The following is a 21,051-nucleotide window of genomic DNA, read 5'->3' as shown; positions in this document are numbered from 1 at the left end:
CTCTATGAGTGTTTTTTTTTATTTTTATTTTTTTTTGTCTGTGTCTGTTTGTTTGTCTCCACAAAACCTTCATGTTTTGCTCCACAACCGCTTGTCAGATTGAGATGAAATTTTCAACATTGGTGCGACGACTCATAAAAAATGCTTTAATGATAATTATGATGCCAAAGGTCATGTGGTGTGACAGCCATATTGGAAAAACAGAAAAACTTTGCACCTCTATCTCTGAAACTGCAACAAGGAAAAAATTGAAACTTGGCACATAGCAAGTACTCATGTGGAAAGAGTGATTTTTGTTTTATGACGTCAGATCCCCCTCATTATGACATCATCATTGCAGATGTAGAACACCACATCTGATCAGTATGAAAATTTTTGGGGGTCATCTAGGAATAAAATGGTCCACAAATTTTTTTGGTGACATCATCGGTTATGTGATTCGGCAGCCATATTGTTTTTTGTTTTTTATCTAGCTTCAAAAATGTTCTTCTCTGAAATGTCTGAACAGATCGAGGTAAAACTTTACACAAATGTACCCCAAGGCATGTTTGTTGAGAAATAGTTGATAAAGCAAATGGTTTGCCAGCCATATTGGATTTAAGAAAATATGAAATAATGTTTTCTCTGGAACCCCTTAATCAATCAACACGAAACTTCACAATTGTGATGGGAATATATTGTTACGAATTCGCACCCGCCGGCGTGAGATCGGCCGCTTTCCACTCATAGCAACCGCGTCGCCCACTGGACGGACAATTCAGTCGTGACTTTCCGGAGCTAACACCAGAACCCTGTCACGGGTGGGTCTTCAACCCCACTACAGCCGTGCCAATTGTCTACCCGTGCAAGATAGGGTCACTCGCCGAACTCGATATACCCAAGTACCTGCACGGGCAGTCGATCGGGCGACCGTACCTCGACGCAGGTCGGCTTGGGACACGAACCGCAAAAGCGGTCCATTCCGTTCTGCAGTGATAACCAAGCGGGTATTATCGCCCGACCTCGCCAGATCCGATTCTATTTAACGGATGTTTAAAACTCAGCTATTTATTCCGTGATGCAAGATGGCATTTAAATGGGGTGAAAGGAGGACACGACGAACGGGGTACCTTTTGACCAGCACATTTATTATACAACACGTAAACAGGCAAATAGAAACAACAGGCAAATAGAAACAAAAGCAAGGGAAAGCACTATGACCGAATATAATTAATACATGTACAGTCACTTAACAGTTTTACTTAACAGACGGCGCCACAACAACATTCATTCAAAAACAAAAAAGAAACACATGAAAAGACCCCCTCACAGACAAGGCGGTCAGGCTGGACCACTTGGGTCTTTATGACACGGGATCTGGAAGACCAAACGGGTCCCACGAGACCGTAACAGGTTACCTGCACCCTTGAGGTGCCTCGATGGTCGGCGAGCTCTCTCTGGCACTCTCCTCCATGGACGCGCAGGTTCGCGCCCCACAGCCGGCAGAGCTGCGCCTCCCGTCCGCTTCTCCGGTACGTCGCCCAGACTCTCCACCGACCCACGCCTCTGGTGTACGGGTCGCTCCACAGACCCAGAGACCAAGAGAAGGGCGCAAAACGAAGAGAGGAGACCAGACCAGGAGAAGAGCGCCAACGAAGAAGAGGAGGAGACCAAGGCTCGCGGCTGTCCGCCTTATATAGCCTGGGGCTCTGCCCTTCGCCCCTCCCCGTTTTTGGCTCCGCCTCCCTTCGAGAAACTTCTCAACTCACAGCGCCTCACCCCTCGTATCCACCAATCATGAGCGGGCCGCCTCAACCTTCCCCTCACACCAGCCTCGGAGAAAAAAGGCGGGAAGAACCCACACGCACCATTGGAGGTTTCTTTTTCTCCTTCTTTACGCCCGCATTCTCGGACCCTATTGAACGCGGAAAGGGTCGTAGCGTGGTCTGTGGAGTATGGCATTTGCAAGCTGGCGTAGTGGCGAAGATAGTTAAATGGTGGTGTTGTGGCGATTGTAGAATGGTTGGCATTGTGGTGTAGTTGGTGGTGTTTGTTGTAATGGTGGGTGAGATATGTCGGTTCAAAATAACGATAGAGAAAGAAAAACACTATCTCAAGGGGTCACAGCCCGATGAACACGAAAAAATCCCTCTAAACAACGGTGGGGAAACCTATCTGAACACTCACTTACCGGGAGAACTGATCTAAGGAACCTTTATGGTGTTCTGCGAATTTCCACAGCCATAACACTACCCCCTCCCCTTTTTACAGACTCATCCCGAGTCGTCGAATTTTCGTGTGCCATCATGTGTAAGTTCTCCCCTAGTACGATTTACCTTCGGATCCCTGAGTGCGACATTCAGTGTATTCGTGTCCCCAAAAATAAATAACCCACGGGCTGAGTAACTTACCAAACAAACCCACTCATGCAGACGACTTAAGTAAATTGCCGGCGCTACGACACACATGCAGGGGGCAAGCAACTCATTTACAATTTACAACTTATCCTTAACTTATAAATTTTACACTAAACCATGGTCCAGGATCAATGGACTCTGCAGGGAGCCAGGCTGCTCACATGCAGTCTCTGGCTCATGAACCATGCAGGTGACAGGGAATGTGGCCGGCTGCTCACACGCAGTCCGAGTCCTCCCCCGTGAAATGAGCGCAGTAAACACAAGCGGTGCACGGGCCGCCAATGCAGTCCCATGATGCGGCTGCCTACAGGGCAGTCCCTGCAGCACACGCGACGATCTGACACAGCAAACAACGTTTCACGGGCCGTTGATGCGGCTGCCTACAGGGCAGTCCCTGCAGAACGCGCGACGATATGACTCTGCAAACAACCTTTTACGGGCCGCCAATGCGGTCCCGTGATGCGGCTGCCTACAGGGCAATCCCTGCAGAACGCCCGACGATCCTGGCGCACATGGTGATGAATGGGGGCAAATGCAAAACAGAAATGAGGCAGGCATGGGCCAAGGCAAAGGCAAGCAGGCAAGGCATGGCTAGGCAAGACAAGGCCGTTGTAGCAAAACGGGCCGGTGGTGAAGCTGACCGGCACAGGCCTTGTAATAAAACAGGCGGCAGATGATCCGACCGGCACAGCAGCTGGACAGACCTCCACAGACCCAGAGACCAAGACAAGATCAGACCAAGAGAAGGCTGCAAAATGAAGAGAGGAGACCAGACCAGAAGAAGAGCGCCAAGGAAGAAGAGGAGGAGACCAAGGCTTGAGGCTGTCCGCCTTGTATAGCCTGGGGCTCCGCCCTTCGCCCCTCCCCATTTTCGGCTCCACCTCCCTTCGAGAAGCTTCTCGAAAAGGGGCGTTTCTCAACTCCCAGCACCTCACCCCTCGTATCCACCAATCGTGAGCGGGCCGCCTCGCCCTTCCCGTCACACCAACCTCGGAGAAAAAAGGCGGGAAGAACCCACACGCACCATTGGAAGTTTCTTTTTCTCCTTCTTTACGCCCGCATTCTCGGACCCTTTTGAACGCGGAAAGGGTTGTAGCATGGTCTGTGGAGGATGGCGTTTGCAAGCTGGCGAAGATGGTTAAATGGTGGTGGTGTTGTGGTGATTGTAGCGTGGTTGGCATTGTGGCGTAGGTGGTTGTTGTAATGGTGGGCGAGATATGTCTGTTCAAAATAACGATAGAGAAAGAAAAACACTATCTCGAAGGGTCACAGCCCGATGAACACGAAGAAATCCCTCTAAACAATGGTGAGGAAACCTATCTGAACACTCACTTACCGGGAGAACTGATCTAAGGAACCTTTCTGGTGTTCTGCGAATTTCCACAGCTGCAACAATATGTTTTAAATTTCAACTTGATCGGACACATGGTCTTGCTGCCAGAATGATTTAATATTTTGATGTGGCTGATTTTGGGGGGCCCGTTACTTCCAGTGAAGGGAAATAGTGCTACAGCATTCGACATTCAAGACGATTCTGTGCTTCCAACTTTGTGACAACAGTTTGGGGAAGGCCGTTTCCCGTTTCAGCATGACAATGCCCCTTCGCACAAAACGAGGTCCATACAGAAATGGTTTGTAGAGATCAGTGTGGAAGAACTTGACTGGCCTGCACAGAGCCCCGACTTCAATCCCAAACACCTTTAGGTCTGGCTCAGTCGGCATTCCAATTCATCCCAATCGATCAACATCAATGCCCGACCTCACAAATGCTCTTGTGGCTGAATGGAAGCAAATCCCCGCAGCAATGTTCTAACATCTAGTGGAAAGCCTTCCCAGAAGAGTGGAGGTTGTTATAGCAGCAAAGGGGGACCAAGTCCATATTAATGCCCATGATTTTGGAATGAGATGTTGCATGTGCAGGTATCCACACACTTTTGGCCACTGTACTTGTGCTGACATTGCTTCGAGAGTCAGTTTGAAACTCGGAAGTGAATGTTGCAACTGATGACAAACGATTTTTCCATGCTATGCACTTGCTTCAGCACTCGGCGGTCCCGTTCTGTGAGCTTGTGTGGTCTACCACTTCGCGGCTGAGCTGATTTTTTTTTTTTCTCAGACATTTCCATTTCACTATAACAGCCCTGACAGTCAACCAAGGTAGCTCTAGCAGGGCAGAAATTTGATTAACTGACTTGTTGGAAAGGTGGCATGGCATGATGGTGCCACATTGAGTCACTAATCTCTTCAGTATGGCCCTTTCTACTGCCAGTGTTTGTCTATGGAGATTGCATGGCTGTGTGCTTGATTTTATACATCTTTCAGCAATGGGTGGGACTGAAATTGCCAAATCCACTAATTAGAAGGGGTGTCCTCATACTTTTGGCCATGTCGTGTATCACCTTTTACATAAATACAAAGGCTTCGGCACAACAGAGCGATAAAGAAAAAAATCCAACGTTATTTTCAAAATCAAATTAAAATAATTGCCCAAAACATTCCCTGGCACTCACTGATGAACCTCTGATAGTTTAATGAAGATCCGTTTGGCAATCTCTGAGAAAAATGGCGACACACAAATGGCTCTCATATAGTATAGATGATGCTCTCACTACAAAGAGATAAAATAAAAACAATGGCCCATACTATTCACGATAATTTCATGAAACCTATTTTATCTACAATTCAATTTGACCACGTTTGAGCCATAAATTCCTTGTTAAAAAGTTCATGTAATGCATTTATAAAATAATTTGCCATTATGCAGAATTAAAATTTCTATTTCAACAGTTGTGCTTTAAATTAATCAGACCAACTCACAAAGCCAAATACAAGTGTATATAAAGCCGGTCACAAGAGGATTCAAACCCTGTTAGCCAAGGAACCGTTTCATCAGAGCTCGTGTTTAAATGATAGAGAACTTCCTGCCATGAGCTTCTTGTAAACTTCATCGAATATCTCGTTTTGAGCCACAGTCAGTTGATTCTTCCAGTCTCCGACTTCACCTGGAACATTTTTGAGCGGGAGAGGGGAAAAAGCTACTTGCATTTCACATTTGGGATATCTAGTTTCTAATGGGGTGATGAAGGCATGAAATAAACAGATTTGCTCGTTAAGACGTAAATAAGATGATATACCGGAGATGGAATGTTTACTTATCCGTCTGAGTTGTTTATTCTTCAAATCTTACAAATCATTCTCCAAACCTTCAACAGGTTAATATCACCGCCTGATTAACAATGTTTAACTGTTGAAATTCAAGATTTGTAAAACTATGTTATTAACATTTTGTCACAAATTTGAGTGTGTTGGAACAACAGGAAGACAATGAGTCTAAAATGAGAAAAATAGGTGAATTAAAAAATAAAAAAAGAAAAACAAAACAATTACAGCATAATTATCTATCTACAATTCCAGCAGTGTGTGTGTGTGTGTGTGTGTGTGTGTGTGTGTGTGTGTGTGTGTGTGTGTGTGTGGGTGTGTGTGTGTGTGTGTGTGTGTGTGTGTGTGTGTGTGTGTGTGTGTGTGTGTGTGTGTGTGTGTGTGTGTGTGTGTGTGTGTGTGACCGCTGTTTCTCGACAACCACTGGTCCGATCTAATTGAAACTTGCCAGGTATATTGCTGGGGCCCTGTGGATGTGCCTTTTCAAGGTGTGATATTAATCGGACAAGTGCTTCCCAAGTTATGGCCATTTATTTACCAACCAATGAAAGGACACGTTGCTGTGTAGGCGTGGCTGCGTAGGTCGGTGTGCTGCCAGCCGACGATGACGTCACGGAGCGTGCCGGTTACGATGGGGATCGGCACCTTAGTTACCGTGGCGTAGGAGTGGCAATGGTCAATGGCAGCGAATGTCATGGCAAGCAAAGACAGGGAGGTAAACTTGATTTTAATTAACTCTGTGCATGTAAGTATCACAGCAGTCGTTACTTCAATGCAAGCGATAATTCGTGGAATGCATGTGAACATTCCGTATGGGCACGCACCACTTCCGGATAGTGATGACAGTATTCTAATAATTTCTCGATTTCTTATGTGCATTTATAGATAAACACAATGCCCCAATCCAGTCATCGTTTACGAGAGTGAAGGAACGGCCTGTGTGGTTGTTTGAAAGTTTTTGGGGGGGTGGGGTTTGCACGCACATACGGGCATGCGAGAGCGAAGGAACGGCCTGTGTGGTTGTTCTTTCCGGCTCACGGTCTGAAAGTTTTTTTGGATTTTTTTGCACGTACGGGGACGCACAGTTATTAAAAAGAGACAAATAAACAAACCAAACAATGAAATAGTCCTTCCAAGATGTCGAACAAGAAAGGCCTTAGTCCAGGACGCTGAGAACATCCACTTTTTGACAAGTCCCTTTCACAGAAATCACAATCACTAAAAATGTATACAATCACCCATCCATACTCAAGCTAACGAACAATTCTGTAAATGTCTTCTGCCAGTGCCAATCTAGGTTCCTATATAATTTGAGTTTATAACTATATACTGTTTCTGCTGCCACTACCTTTCCAGGGAGGCCAATCCATGCATTAACGACTCAGTGAATGATCCACTTCTTTTTTTCTTTACAGAAGTGAGGTTCATGGAAGAGCAAGGTATAACTGGCAGTGTGACAAATAAAGGAATGACCAAAAGGAAAGAAAAAAAGAGGGAGGATAGAATGAAGCAGCGAAAATATAAAGTAAGAGATTTGAGTTGCAAAAGGTTAATGGGGGCGATATAAATCATCAGAATTTGAGATGACAAGATATGGCAGTGCACTGCTTCTTTAAAATCCTCGAAGGAAATGAGACAGAACAGCTTCTGGAAAGTGGTGAGTCAGATGGGAGATGTGAAGAATAAAAGAGTTGAGGTGTGCAGTCAGTCTGGATTTTGGATGTTTGAGAAGGAGGGGTTACTGGAAGAACACACACATCCTGGAACAGATAGGGAGGGTCAGAGGACAGAGCAGTGGGAGCAATATAGGTAGTATCCTTGCCTTACTACTATTCTCACTCTCTGCTTTATGTGCTGGTGCTGTAACTGCCCATTCTGCTGAAGAATTCTTCATTCATTTTGTCTCTACCCTTCATTATCTTAAACATCTCTATCAGGTCATATCAAAATCACCTGCTTTCGAATGCATAAAGTCACATCTACTTCAGGTGCGCCTCATAGCTTCATCCAGCTATGAGCGGAATCAAATTGCGTAGCTCGATGCTGAACCTTCTCAATGAAAGCAATGAACTTCCTTGGATGTGATTACCAAAACTGTACACAACATTCGTGATGCAGCCTTACCAACTTCTGATACATTGTTAACAATACCTCTTGATTTATCATTCACCCCTCTATGAATAACATCAAAACATTGTCAGCTTTACCTGGAGCTGCGTGGCCACTGTGTTGTCTGCCAACCCTCACCTCCCCTTTCCCCCACCTCCCATATCTTTAAATTCTTTGCTGTGATTCGACCAGGTTCACAATCGAACTACCATCCTCCCAGACTCACAGCTCCAACTACAATGCTATCTATCTATAATTCCAGCAATGTGTGTGTGTGTGTCTGTCTGTGACCGTCGTTTCTCGACGACCGCCAGTCCGATCTGATTGAAACTTGCCAGGAATATTGCCGGGGACCCGCGGATGTGCCTTTTCAAGGTTTGATATTAATCGGACGAGCGGTTCACAAGTTACGGCCATTTTATTGCTTTTTTTCAGTGTTGGAAAAGTGTATATATCGCAGCTGAAGTGTCGTTCCACCTTACCATGCCATTCTTTCCCAAATATATCTCAGAATAATGATAACAGCATATTAATAATAATAATAATAGCACAATTATTAGCAGTAATAAAAAGAATAACGTGATACAATGACCAATGTCTGTCAACCAATAACGACCCATATATTGTCTGTCAACCAATAACATCTGTCAACCAATGACAGGACACGGTGCTATGACGTAACGAATGACATCAATTAATGTTTATTTATTTTTTGTTTTTTTCCCAAGGGTTTTAATTTTTTTTTTAATTGTTGTGCTTGGTAGACATTTGAGAATACATTTACAGAGAGAGGAGGGGAGGGAGAGATGGGAGGGAGAGAGGGGGGTGAGAGGGGAAGCAAGAGAGAGGAGAGAGGGGGGAGGGGAGGCAGGAGAGAGGGGGGAGGGGAGGCAGGAGAGAGGGGGGCGAGAGAGGGGGTGAGAGAGAGAGAGAGAGAGAGAGAGAGTGGGCATCACAATTCAAGAGAGAGGAGGTGGAGAGAGAGGGAGGTGTGAGAGAGGGGGGGGAGAGGAGGGGCGAGACGAGACCTACTTTTCCAACCCTCCGAGTAAACGATCCTTATGTTAGCCGTTTATCCATGTACGACTTCAAATGCCTTACTTCCTGACCAAACTCAGTTATTTAACCTTACCTAAATATCCCTTTGTCCTCCCCCCGCCCCTCCCCACAAACTCTTTGAAATAACCCAACTGTGTGTGTACAATACTTAATGCAGAATGTTTAAAAAACTATACCACCCTCAGCATCACCTTCCCCCACCTCACTCTTCCCAGCACTGTGCTGTCGTCTGCGGGCATGCAGGGCGGGGCATGATGAGGGGAGGAGTGGTCGTGGTGGTCATCGTGTCAGGGATATAAGGTGTGCGCGCCGCCTGAGGCGTTGTAGTAATGCTGGAGTCGCCCGGCTCGTGAGTGTGCTGGATACGGAATAAAGGAGAGCCGCGGGCAAAGTATGCCCGCGCTCGCGCTTGTGCAATACAGCCCGGCTCGACTGTCCTCCCGCTCGTGTCTGCCTGCTAAGCATCTTCTATTCAGTACATCACAGTTGGCTGACGAGGATCTTCGGATCGGCGTGTGCAGGGCGGCAAATGACCCGTGCGGTTCCAAGCTACGGAGCCAAGGGTCTCGCCAGCACGAGCATGGCAGAGGGTCGGTGCACGGCAAACGAACGCGTGCCCGCCTTCGTCGGAATCGACTTCGGCCACGTCGAGTGGGCAACGGCCGCGCTCAGTGTTCGTTTTATTGAGGCACGTCAGATCGGGGGAATGATGTCTGCAGAGCCACGGCTAAAGAACGAGGACACGCGGTTCGGCTCAAACGCGGCGTGGGACGTCGCGCGAGCTCCGAAGAATGTCCGGGGTCTCGATGGTCGGGGCACAGCAGATGGTCCGGGGGTCAGCGCGATGGGCCAGGCACGCACGGCCACGCGCACGGTCTGCGGCGCGGGTCGTGGGCGAGCGTTGCAATGCAATCACTCGGGCGGCGGTCTGAGCACTCGAGGTCGTCTACGGTGTGTGGGGCGAGGGTCATCGCCCATGCTGCCCATGTTGAACCTGGTTTCAGTTGGTCCTACAGTGACAGGACCGATGCCAGTGAATGTCGAGGTGATCGGGGCACTGATCGGGTGTCGAGTTGAGTCCACTCGTGCTGCCCGCGCATCGCGCGCGTACACCGGCGAAGCGGTTGCGGCGCTTGCAGCGCCCGACGTCTCGGTGCTTTACCGGGGGCGAAGCACCCTACTCTCGGTGTTCGTGGGGCGAGGGGAGGGGCCCGTCCTTGTGGGTCGGGACTGGCTGGCGCACCTCGGGCTGGATCTCCAGTTCGTACCTTCAGGTGTGCCGGTGCTCTCTTCGATGCCTTCGTCAAGTACCGAGGGCGAGGTTCTGGCAGCGGGAGCCGCGTCGATGCAACGGGAGCGGCCGTTCGTTGCTGCCTGCGGCGGTGATGTACGGTTCGGGAGCGGCGAGAGCCGTATCAGCTCTCGCGATGAGTTCCCGCGCTTCGGCAGCGTTCGTGAGGCAATGCGCGCCGGTGTTGTTCGGGCAGCTTCAACAGGTTGCGGTGAGCCCGTGGCGTTAAAGGAAGTCGTGAGTCACAACATTGAGTCGACAACCAAGAGACGGACTCGTGATGGGGTTGTGGGTTGCTGTTCATTGCATATTTGTTTTTCCTTGCTCTGGTGATGCGGTTTAACGTTGTTGAGATAAATGCCAGCAGTTCCCGTGTGGGAGTGAGTTTGGTGGAGATCAATCGATGGGATTTGTATAATGATCAATGTGATGTGGGGACTTTGAGAGAGGTGGGGGCGAATAAAGAAGGTTTATTGGCCTCCAGTTGCCCCAGGCCGCGGGTGGTTGTTTTGTCGGGTGCTGGGATTTTATCAAAAGAACGCGCTGTACGGAAAAATGAATTTGCAATGGTTCAAATGTTATTCCTATTGATTTATAACGAGCTTATGGTTGAAGTGTGGTTTAAAGGGAATTGCTACCGTCTAACTGCCGTGTGGGTCTCGAAGATCGACTCGGAGCCAGGGCTGGTGCGCTGGTCGGCGTTACCCCCACCTCTGGTTGCGGCAAGGTCAGACATGCCTGGCGCCGGGGGCGCAGCTCTCTGTGTTCGCTCAAGGCCGTTTTGGCCATGCGGTGGAATCTTAACTGATTGTAGTGCATGGATTGGTGTGGAGCATTGGTTCCATCCAGCCAGCGGCGCTGTTCAGCGCCCCCATCCAAGGTCATTCGGGGCTGGCGCTGGCGCCACGGCTGCCAGACAGCGAGCTTCTGGCCTCAATGTTATCTGCTTCAGGTCTGGCTGGGGGAGATGGGCCGCCTTGTGGGCCGGAGGCGTTTGGTGCTGGGGGGAGGTTTGCTCGGGAGGTCGCCGCGACCTCGGCAAAGGCCGTGTAAGCGTGGGCCGCCTGGGGGCGTTTTTGCTGCGTAGTGCTGCTGTGCTTCTCGTCTTGCTGCTTCATATCGGTAACGCGGTCAGAGTTTGGTGGGTGCTTTGTGCACCTCCGTCATTGGAACCTGGCCTTTGCTGCTCCACTTGCTCGCATCGACACATTATATGATGTGGTGTGCTTTTATACTTCGCTGTTTTCTTTGTTTTTTTTGTACCTTGTCTACTGTTATACCGTAGTGCTTCGTGCTGTTGTGCTTATTATGATGGTGATCATTTAATAATCATAGTTTTAGGGGGGAGGAGTGTGGTGTAGTCTGCGGGCATGCAGGGCGGGGCATGATGAGGGGAGGAGTGGTCGTGGTGGTCATCGTGTCTGTCAGGGATACAAGGTGTGCGCGCCGCCTGAGGCGTTGTAGTAATGCTGGAGTTGCCCGGCTCGTGAGTGTGCTGGATACGGAATAAAGGAGAGCCGCAGGCAAAGTACGCCCGCGCTCGCGCTTGTGCAATACAGCCCGGCTCGACTGTCCTCCCGCTCGTGTCTGCCTGCTAAGCATCTTCTATTCAGTACATCACAAGCACTACCCCCACCTGCCCTTGCTCCACCCTCAAAATGGTTGCTTGACTTTTCTAATGGGCTCGACAACTTCAACCAAGTGTTTGACTAATCAACCAAATGCATCGGAGCACCTTTAGACCTGTTTTCACTGTTGAAATCACATTTGAATTCCCAGAGTGGTGCAAAGGCAAGAAAAGTAAGTTGTTGAGAACAAACCTTTTCTCATGAAGGGTGAAACTGATTGGTCCATGAAGAAAGAAGGAAAAGTCTTGTAGTTGGTCATCCGATTGTCTTTCATTTTTGCAAAGCTTGTGTGGTGCACGATGCGATCAAGGGTGTCCTCTGAAAGATCCTTATCCAAAAACTTTGCCACCTTGGTTACCTCTCGACGAAGGTTCTAGTGTGAAAACAGACAAATTCCAATTATTATTCACATTATATTGTGACATGACGATGTTCACATAAAATACCCCGAGTCCCACTGGAAGTTTTACCTCTGAAGACGAACTGAGGGGTGAAAGGCCATGTGAATTTGGAAACTACTGTGTTCATGCACTGAAGTTAAACACCAAACTGTATTTTAAATTCATACACATACTACGGTGGCAGACCTGCTGCGGTGAATCCTCCCCTCTTCCTTCATATGCAGCACATGGCTGTGGGTAGCGTCATTGGCTAAGAGTGTGACTGTACTGCTGACACAATGTCCCCATTACCAGTACACTGGTACTCATTTCGCCGACCACAGAAGGATGACAGGATGAGTCCACCACACCCGGTGTTATTTCAATAGCAAACAGGGGCCTGAACTCAGGATACAACTAGAAGGACATTCGGTAGAGCACATAACTCCGACCCGCAATGCCTGATCCACGAGAACATATCTGGCCCAATACATTTTTGAAATATCATGCTATATATCATTTTGAGCCCCATCTCTCAATGGTGAAGAATCACTTTAAAATTCTAGAAATCGGATCTGGATTAGGATCTTCAACACAAACAAATCAATTTGTCGTGGTCACACAAACATGCCCACCAAGTTTTGGCCGAATCAGTCCACAACTTTTTTGTATACATTGACGAGGCTCGTATGAGAGCTAACACACAACGCACAGCAAGGGGGGTGGGGGGGGCATGAGACAAGAGGGGTGGGAGAGGGAAGGATAAAACATGGGGGAATAGAGACATTAGGAGATCTGTGGAAGGGAGAGGGATGGGGCGGGTAACACGGGGTATACATGATGGACATTACAGGGACTTTCAGGAAGGAAAGCAGGGAATTTGAAGGAGGTAGGTTTGGGGTGGATTATCGGGGGAAGAAAAGATCGAGGTTTTGGATGGGGGAAGATAGGTGGTGGTGAACTGCTGTTTTGAAGGCCTGGAGGGAAGAATGGGATTGAAGAGTGTATGGGAGTTTATTCCAAAGGCGGGGAAAAAAAAGGAATAAAAGGGTGAAGGTGAGCAATGATTCGTGATTTTGGTAGTTTTACCAGAAGGGGGTTGTTAGCGGACCTTGAGCATCCTCCAGAAATATGGTGGGGCCATATCGCAGACAGAGCAAGAGGGGAGGGGGGTGAAGACCAGAGAGGAGACGGTGGAAGACAGAAAGACCACTGACCTGGCTGCGCTGAGAGAGTGAGTGGCCCAGACTCAGCCTCATTGTGGGAGATACCGGTGATCCTAAATGCCTTGGTTGCCACAGGGTGAAGCCGAGAAAGGTGAGCGGCAGCAGCACCAGCCCAGAGGGGAGAGCAGTACTCCATCAGTATACCCTTGGATACCATAGGACCAGAGTTTGGTGACCAGGGCAGGGTGCCAGACCATGTGAAAAGCACGCGATATGTCTAGGGATATGGCTCCGATTTAATGTCTGGCATCGAGTACCTCCATCCATTGATGGGAGAGCAGAAGCAGAATATCCAGGGTTGGGTGACTTGGTGCGAAACCAAATTGATGATCGGAAATCAAGCTATTGGAGAAGAGGAAGGATTTAATGTCTGAAGTGATGGACTCCATAACCTTGCTGATGATTGGGAGAAGGCAAATTGGTCTGCAGTTGCAGGGATCTGTTTTTTCACCTTTTTATGCAGGGCAGTGATGTTTGCTGATTTCCAAGCAGAAGGCAGATGAACTTGAGCAAATGAGAGGGTGAATAGAAGAGAGAGGGGGTGAGCAAGAGCAGAGGAGAAGGTTTTTAGGACACGTGGGATGATGCCGTCTGGACCGGTTGCAGAATCCTAATCAAGGTTTGACAGAAAGCTCTCCACTTTGTCAGAAGAAACGTACACATAGTCATGGGACAGTTGGGTGTGACTGGGTAAGGTGGGTACAGAAAGAGAATGGTTTTGGACACAAGATTTAGATGCAAACACCGAGTTTAGGCATTCAGCCTTTTCACGTGCGGTATCAGTAGTGCAGCCATTTGAGGTAAGGGAGGGGATGGAGGGGGAACATACACCAGAAACAGATTTGATTAGACACCACCAGGATTTGGAGGAAGGAGAGAGGTTTGAGAGTTCAGTCTTGAGATTAGAAAGATGTTATTTTCTGGCTCTCCTGAGGGTAGACACACACTTGTTCCGAGCTTTCTGGAAGGAACTGAGATTGCCCTCAGTTGGGTTTGCTTTCCATGAGGCAAAGGCAAGTTGTTTCAAGCCAACTGCCTTGCCACATGCTTCAGTGAACCATGAGCGGGAGGAAGGGTAGGACAACTGAAGACAAGAGGGGATAAATCTGTGCATGAGGGAGAGCAAGTTTCTTTGAAAGAATTCCCAGGACGAGGTGATGTTGGAGAAAGTAGTGATGGGAGACGAGTCTAGAAGTTTGGGGGCTGCTTGCAGACCCTGCTCATTAGCCTGAGTGAAATGCCAGACCCGACGCCGCTGAGGTGGTTCTCTAATAACAGCGAGAGAGATGTTTACTTTGACAAGCACAGGGTCAGAAGAAACGATTGGAGCGTAGGAATAACAGCAGATATTTTCAGGGAAATTTGTCAAAATCAGACCCAGAAGAGATGGAGTAGCATTGATTGAGATCCGGGTCAGGAAGTTGACTCATTGAGTCAGTCCCAATGAGTCACAGAAGTCTTTTGCTGAGGTGCCATGACAGGTGAGAGAGGTACCCACACCCAGCCAACTGGCATGATGACAATTGAAGTCACTACATATGAGGAAGAGAGAATTTGGATGGGAGGATAGAAGAAGGTCCATGTTTTCGGAAAGTGAGGTGTAAATGGAGTCATCACTGTTTGGTGGATAGAGGACGGTACAGCACACAAAACTTTGAGATATCGTGCTATATATCGGTTTAGACCGATCACTCAACGGTGAAGAATCACTTTAAAAATTCAGATCCGGATCTGGATATTCAGCAAAATTGAAGCAATTCTTCCTTCTTGCACACCAAACTGGTCCACCAAGTTTAATCTGAATCCATCCACAACTTTTTGAGATATCGTGCTACATATAGTTTTTGGCCCTATCCTTCAATGGTGAAGAATCACTTAAAAAAAAACTTCTGGTAGTTGGATCTGGATCTGGATCTTCACCAAAATCGAATCATTTTGTTTTCGTCACACAACCAACCTGCCCACTAAATTTCATCCGGATCCATCCGCAACTTGTTGAGATATCCTATACACAAACAAACAGACAAGACAGACAAGCCGGAAGGCGGCGATGGGTCGCTGAGCATGGAAACTATAAGATATAGAGCAAAATGGAAGTCATATAGCTGATGGGGAATCACCTTAAGATTATGCATATCAAATCTCATCCAGTTCCATCTACTGATAACTACTCGGTATCCATTTGAATGAAAAGTACCGAAAATGCGGTTTGAAATCGGAAATCCCCAAAGTTCGAGACGGTGCTGTGGGTGAACAAAGATCTAAATCGAAAATCCGGCTTGATTGTTTGTGCACAATGTATTCCAGACGATTAGTTTGAATTTTCATGACAATCCCACCATAACCCTAGGAGGAGGAGCATTTGGCGCGAAGGCACCTCCAGCTCGCGCATATTATCGATTTTTGCACTAATTGAAATCGTTCAATATGTCCTGAGGCAAAGTTGTAGTACTCATTGAGTACCATGAACCTGCAAAGTTTCATTTGTATCGATGCACTCACCTGGTCGCTCGGGGGTCTTCAATTTTCGCTTGGGCGCTGCAGGTAAAGTATTCCATATATCACAAAAACCGGAATATATTTGATAGAGCATCACCTGTAGATCATTTGTGCCAAAGTTCATAACCTTACATGGGATAATGGCTTTTGGAATTGATTTTGCTTGAACGGTACCGATTTTGAAGGTTTTTCGGTTGTTGCGAGGGAACCAAAGCGTCCCTAGCAACCATCACAATTTCCAAAGCACTAGGTCACAAGATGTATCTACCATCCGAGTTTGGTCAAAATCCACCACATTTACTCCCAATTATGCTGATGACAAACGAACAAACATCCAAACAAAGACAAAATTACTGACAATAAGGGTCACCTATTTCGGCAACCCAACAGAAAGGGGTGAAAACATAACCTCCTTCACCTTAGGTGGCAGAGGTAAAGATCCCAGGCCAGCCACCCTAACTGCTAAGCCAACACCAGGCATTGTGGTGAATTGAGTATCAGGAATTCCCCGATTCATTGTTTTTTGGTATTCAGTCACGCAAGTACTTTTTATTACCAGATGACAATTTCATGAACAAACTAGAGGGGGAGCACTCGGGAGAGTGCAAAACCTTCGCCGCCAATACTGCTGGGTCACTCAAGTGAACCTTATATCTTATTCATGAAATATGATGTCAACAGAGTTATAGTTCTTTTCTCCAATATTTTTTTTTGGGGGGGGGGGGTGGAAATCACTTAAAACATGTAAAAATGCAAAAAAGAAAATCGAAATTTTGTTGAAAAAAAAGTTGCAAATTTTTTTTTTCTCTAAATTTTTTTTGGGGGGGGTTGGAAATCACTTCAAACATGTAGAAATGCAAAATAAAATTGTCCTTTTTTGGGGGTTGGGGGTAACAATTTTTTTTGGGGGGGGGGGTGGAAATCACTTAAAACATGTAAAAATGCAAAAAAAAAATTTTTTTCGGACAATTTTTTTTGGGACAGGTAATTTTTTTGGCGGGGGGTTGGAAATCACTTAAAACATGTAAAAATGCAAAAAAATAAATTTTCTCTAACAATTTTTTTGGGGGTAACAATTTTTTTTTTTTTGGGGGGGGGGGGGTTGGAAATCACTTAAAACGTAGAAATGCAAAAAAAATTCTCTTTTTGGGGGGGTAATTTTTTTTTGGGGGGGGTTGGAAATCACTTAAAACATGTAGAAATACAAAAAAATTCTATAAATTTTTTTGGGGGGGGGTTGGAAATCACTTAAAACATGTAGAAATGCAAAAAAAAATTCACTTTTTGGGGGGGAGGGGGTAAAAAAAAATTGGGAGGGTTGGAAATTACTTATAACATGTAGAAATGCAAAAAAAAAAAATTGGGGGGGGGGACCAAGTCCAAAATTTAATGGCATGATCCTTGGACCATACCTAACCCCCCCCTCACCAAGTTTCGTCGAAATCCGTCGAGGAGTTTTTCCGTAATACTGTTCACAAACAAACAAACAGAAAGGGGTGAAAACAGTAACCTCCATCCATCTTCGAAGATGGCGGAGGTTAATAAAGATATATTAAGCCATGGGGGTGGGGAGGGAGAAACAAACCATGCCTAATCTTTACAATTATTGACTGACAGCAAACATAATTCTGTGCGTTAGCAACATCGACCGACAAAGAGAAAGGAAGACGAACAGAAGGAAAGATAAAATAAGATAGGTATGATTCCAGCCAGGTGATGATTTCACAAGGCAGCCATTCTGGGAGAAATATCATCACACCAGCACCATTAATCTCTTCTCCATTTTAAAAGGAACACTAATGATCTTCTTGTATCTCAAGGGCGATGACACACTCAAACTACTTATCTTTCATTTCGAGGACTATTTTCAACTGCCTACTCATATCTGTTGCAACTTCTCATTCCAAACACTCCTTGCCTCAATCAAAGCAGAATACTAAATGTCTGTCTTAAAGACAAACTGACACTGAAACCCTCCAGGGTTGTTACAAGGGCTCTCACGATTGACTCACGGTAAAGCAGTCGCTGTCCTGATTGGATGAGGTGGCATTGGTCTCAAGACTTAAAAAGCCATTGGCTAATCTCAGACAGAGGCTTGAATCTGTGACCTCTGATTGGCTCAGTACCAGACCATGCACAACCCCTTAATGGGGTAGACATTAGTGTTCAAAACCTCATCAGGATGCGGGCTGAAGCTTGGTGATGTCAGGGAGGCTTGAATCATGCGAGGTACACTCGCCGAATGACTTCAAAGAAGATAAATAAAAATAAATAAACAGAGAAATGACATGTTACAGGGAAATTATGACTGCATGAGAGGAATGACAGGAAGCTGTTTCTGGCACACGAAGGGGAATAGATACGACAGGTATTCTAAACACAATAAAGATATGGAGGGTTTTCAGCGTTATCCCATAATGTCATGTGTGCCAGCATGTTGGTTTTACAGTAAACACTCAAATATTGTGGGTTCGAATGTCATGGGTTTCGACAGATCACAGGCAACCTATTGCTTTCTGATTTAGTTATCGTGGGATTTCATTTCAGCCAATCACATTTTTTGACCTGAGATGAGTCATCGTTTGCGTCCACAGGTATGAATACCTACCATTACGAGTGTTTTGTTGTTTGTCATATACCATTGCTTATTGGCCCAAATATAAAACGATGGACAAACTTAGTTGTGCCAAAAGGCAGACATAGGTTCTCACATTGTGCAAAAAGATTGAGTTGTTAGGTTGGCAAGAGGTGAAAGTGCGGCAACTGTGGGCAACCATTATGGGATCAATGAATCGACTGTGCGGTGTATCCGTGAAAGCGAGTCAAATACCCATGCAAGTGTTGCCACCAGTACTCCGCAAAGCACAAAAGTCTCATTCCAGTCCTGTAAGCCTCGTATTGAAACAATGGAAAAAGCGCGTAACGTTTGGATTGAGAACCAAACACAGAAAAAGTGGACAGGTGATCAGGGAGAAATCATTGCGGATTTATCAATGTTTCTACGAGGCACCCTGGGGCCTAGGGTTGCAGACCCCAAGGGCTGGTTTGAGAAATTCAAAAGAAGATTCGGCCTCCATCATGTAAAATTAGTCAGGGAAGCAGCATCGGCAGATCATGATGCTGCGAAAAACTACCCACCCCAAGCTCATGGAACTAATCGAGGCGAAGGGATTTATGCCGGAGAAGGTTTTCAAACACTCACAAAACGGGATTGTTTTGGAAGAGGATGCCACCTCATACGTTCCTCTCCAAGCAGGAAAAATCTGCTCCGGGATTCAAGGTAAGGAGGTAAAGCATCCTCTTACCATTCTCCTCTGTGACAACGCAGCAGGCATCTTCTTTGTAAAGCTAATGCTGCTCTTACGATCGCCGAATCCCTCTCCCTGTTCCCCCTTCCCACCTCCCCATTCCAACAGCATCATCATCCCGAGCTTATTCTTCTGGTATATATTTACCGCAGAGTACATAATATTCTTACCCTCACCCACCTCACTGTTTTGTAAAAAATCACCTTGCTGTTTTGGAATAAATAAAAAAAGGTAAGTCATGTTTTTGTTTATTTTATCATGTATTTATTATATTTAAATATTTATTTCAATGCTAACGTGCTTTATATTTACTTTACTTGTGATGATGTCATAATTGTGATAATATTTTCAATTGATATTGTATTTAATTGTTTATTTCAATTGTGATGCATTTATTCCTGGCTGCCTTCCACCTTCCTCTCTATTTTATTGAAGCCCAGGCACCAAATCCCACTTTTCCCCGAGTTTTGAACTGTCATGGCATTTTCCAGGAACCTAACCCCCACAATATTTGAGGGTTTCCTGTATTCACTTCCCTGGAAATGATAGTATCAGTAGCTCCACAATCGAGCACGTTCATCTCCTCATTTGCACATTCTACAATGGAAGGTTACTTTAATTCATTGGCCTTGCTTACCTTTTCTTGCTTGTTGAGCTTCCCAAACAATATGGCACCTGCACACTACATCATGGGTACGGAAACCCGCCCGATACCTGCTTTCACCAAATAGTTAACCCACCCACAGGGGCATTGTCATGACAACATAATAAAATTATTTTCATGATTGATTATCAGGATTAACACACTTCATTTCACACAAACCTCTTTCATGTCCTCAAAGAAAATGAAGAGAACTCGATGCTTTTCCTTGTTTTCCCACCATCCCCTCACGTGGTCCCACCAAGAGCCATAACTAACTGCAAAACAGAGCTGTCTCCATAAAAGTGAAACTTACCATGGACGTGGTAAAATATTTTGGTAAAAATACCGTTTAGGATTCAGGAAAAAGGGAAGATCACCAAATGAATTTTGCAAGTGAAAATTGGATTCCTGTTAAAGAAAGTGTGATTAAATTTAAAAGTAAATCATTTTTTTTTTTTTCCAGAGTCAAAGCTCAGGGAAGAGCAAGTACGCTGAAAGGATCAGGACATAACTGGACAAAATGAACAGTAGAGAGAGAGGGGAGGGAACACCAACAGCAGAGTTCCTTCCATCCATCCATTGGGACCGTACTCTGCGCACAGCGTTGGTGCTGCCGAAGCAGTCTCCTTGGCTATTTGGCAAAATCCTGGACGGTCACCCCTCAAACACAGGAAACCAGCAAGCTGGCACTCATTTTGCCGACCTCGGAAGGATGATAAGCAGAGTCAACCCCACCTGGTATAAATTCAACAGCCAAGTGGGATTTGAACTCCGCATCCTAGGATCCCAAGCCCACCACCCAAACCATTAAGCCAACACCATGCATACAGTAGAGTTGATGGACAAGATAGAGGGAGATTTGGACAAACAATGGATGTGGAGAAAGGTGGAATGGGGGGCAGGAAAGGATGTATCGGGTGGACAAGATCGATACAGAAGGAAACTCTCAGGATGGAGAAACTGAAACTTTGGGAGGGCGGCTTAGGGTGGTTGGGGATTAGCAATGTGAAAAAAAGATGATGATTTTGTATTGGGGAAGATCTGAGATGGTGGTAAAGACACCTGAATCTTGAAGATCTGGAGAGAAGAATGAGATTGAAAAGAATGTGAAAGTTGGTTCCACAGGTGGGAAAAAAACAAAAAAAGAGTAATGAATGAATGTAGGTGAGCAGTCATTTGGGATTTTTGGAGTTTCACCAGAAGGGTTTACATGTTATCAAGCTGAGAAAGGTGTGAAACAGTGGCACCAGCCTAGAGGGGAGAGCAGTCACTCCATCAAGCTGCGGATGAAAGTCTTGTAAGTGGTTAACAGTTCAGGACTACCAAAGAAGGAACTTGCATGATGGAGGATGT

The 21,051-nt window shown here is 46.2% G+C and overlaps 1 protein-coding gene across 8 annotated transcripts in view; it reads right to left on the bottom strand.

The window, feature by feature from the left end:
• Positions 1-4,909: 4,909 nt before the first annotated feature.
• The window catches only part of LOC147026847 (sulfotransferase 1 family member D1-like), a 77,193-nt gene continuing 61,051 nt past the window's right edge, over positions 4,910-21,051 (bottom strand). For 5 of the 8 annotated variants that reach the window (XM_085882684.1, XM_085882686.1, XM_085882685.1 and 2 more), the window contains 3 exons: positions 19,879-19,973; positions 11,835-12,015; positions 4,910-5,398 (listed from right to left, as the gene is read on the bottom strand). In XM_085882684.1, coding sequence (XP_085738810.1) covers positions 5,286-5,398; positions 11,835-12,015; positions 19,879-19,973 — 389 coding nt within the window. In that variant the 3' untranslated portion in view covers positions 4,910-5,285. Of the gene's footprint in view, positions 5,399-11,834; positions 12,016-19,878; positions 19,987-21,051 lie in introns of those variants that run through there. The other 3 variants (XR_015058522.1, XM_085882687.1, XM_085882689.1) reach the window with 3 other exon arrangements.

This window comes from Eptatretus burgeri, chromosome 5 (assembly GCF_056783735.1).
Source record: "Eptatretus burgeri isolate ZD-2024b chromosome 5, Ebu_testis_v1, whole genome shotgun sequence".
NCBI classification, from domain to species: domain Eukaryota; kingdom Metazoa; phylum Chordata; class Myxini; order Myxiniformes; family Myxinidae; genus Eptatretus; species Eptatretus burgeri.
Note: the sequence above shows the minus strand (reverse complement) of the source record. Positions and strands in the feature narration are given on the sequence as shown.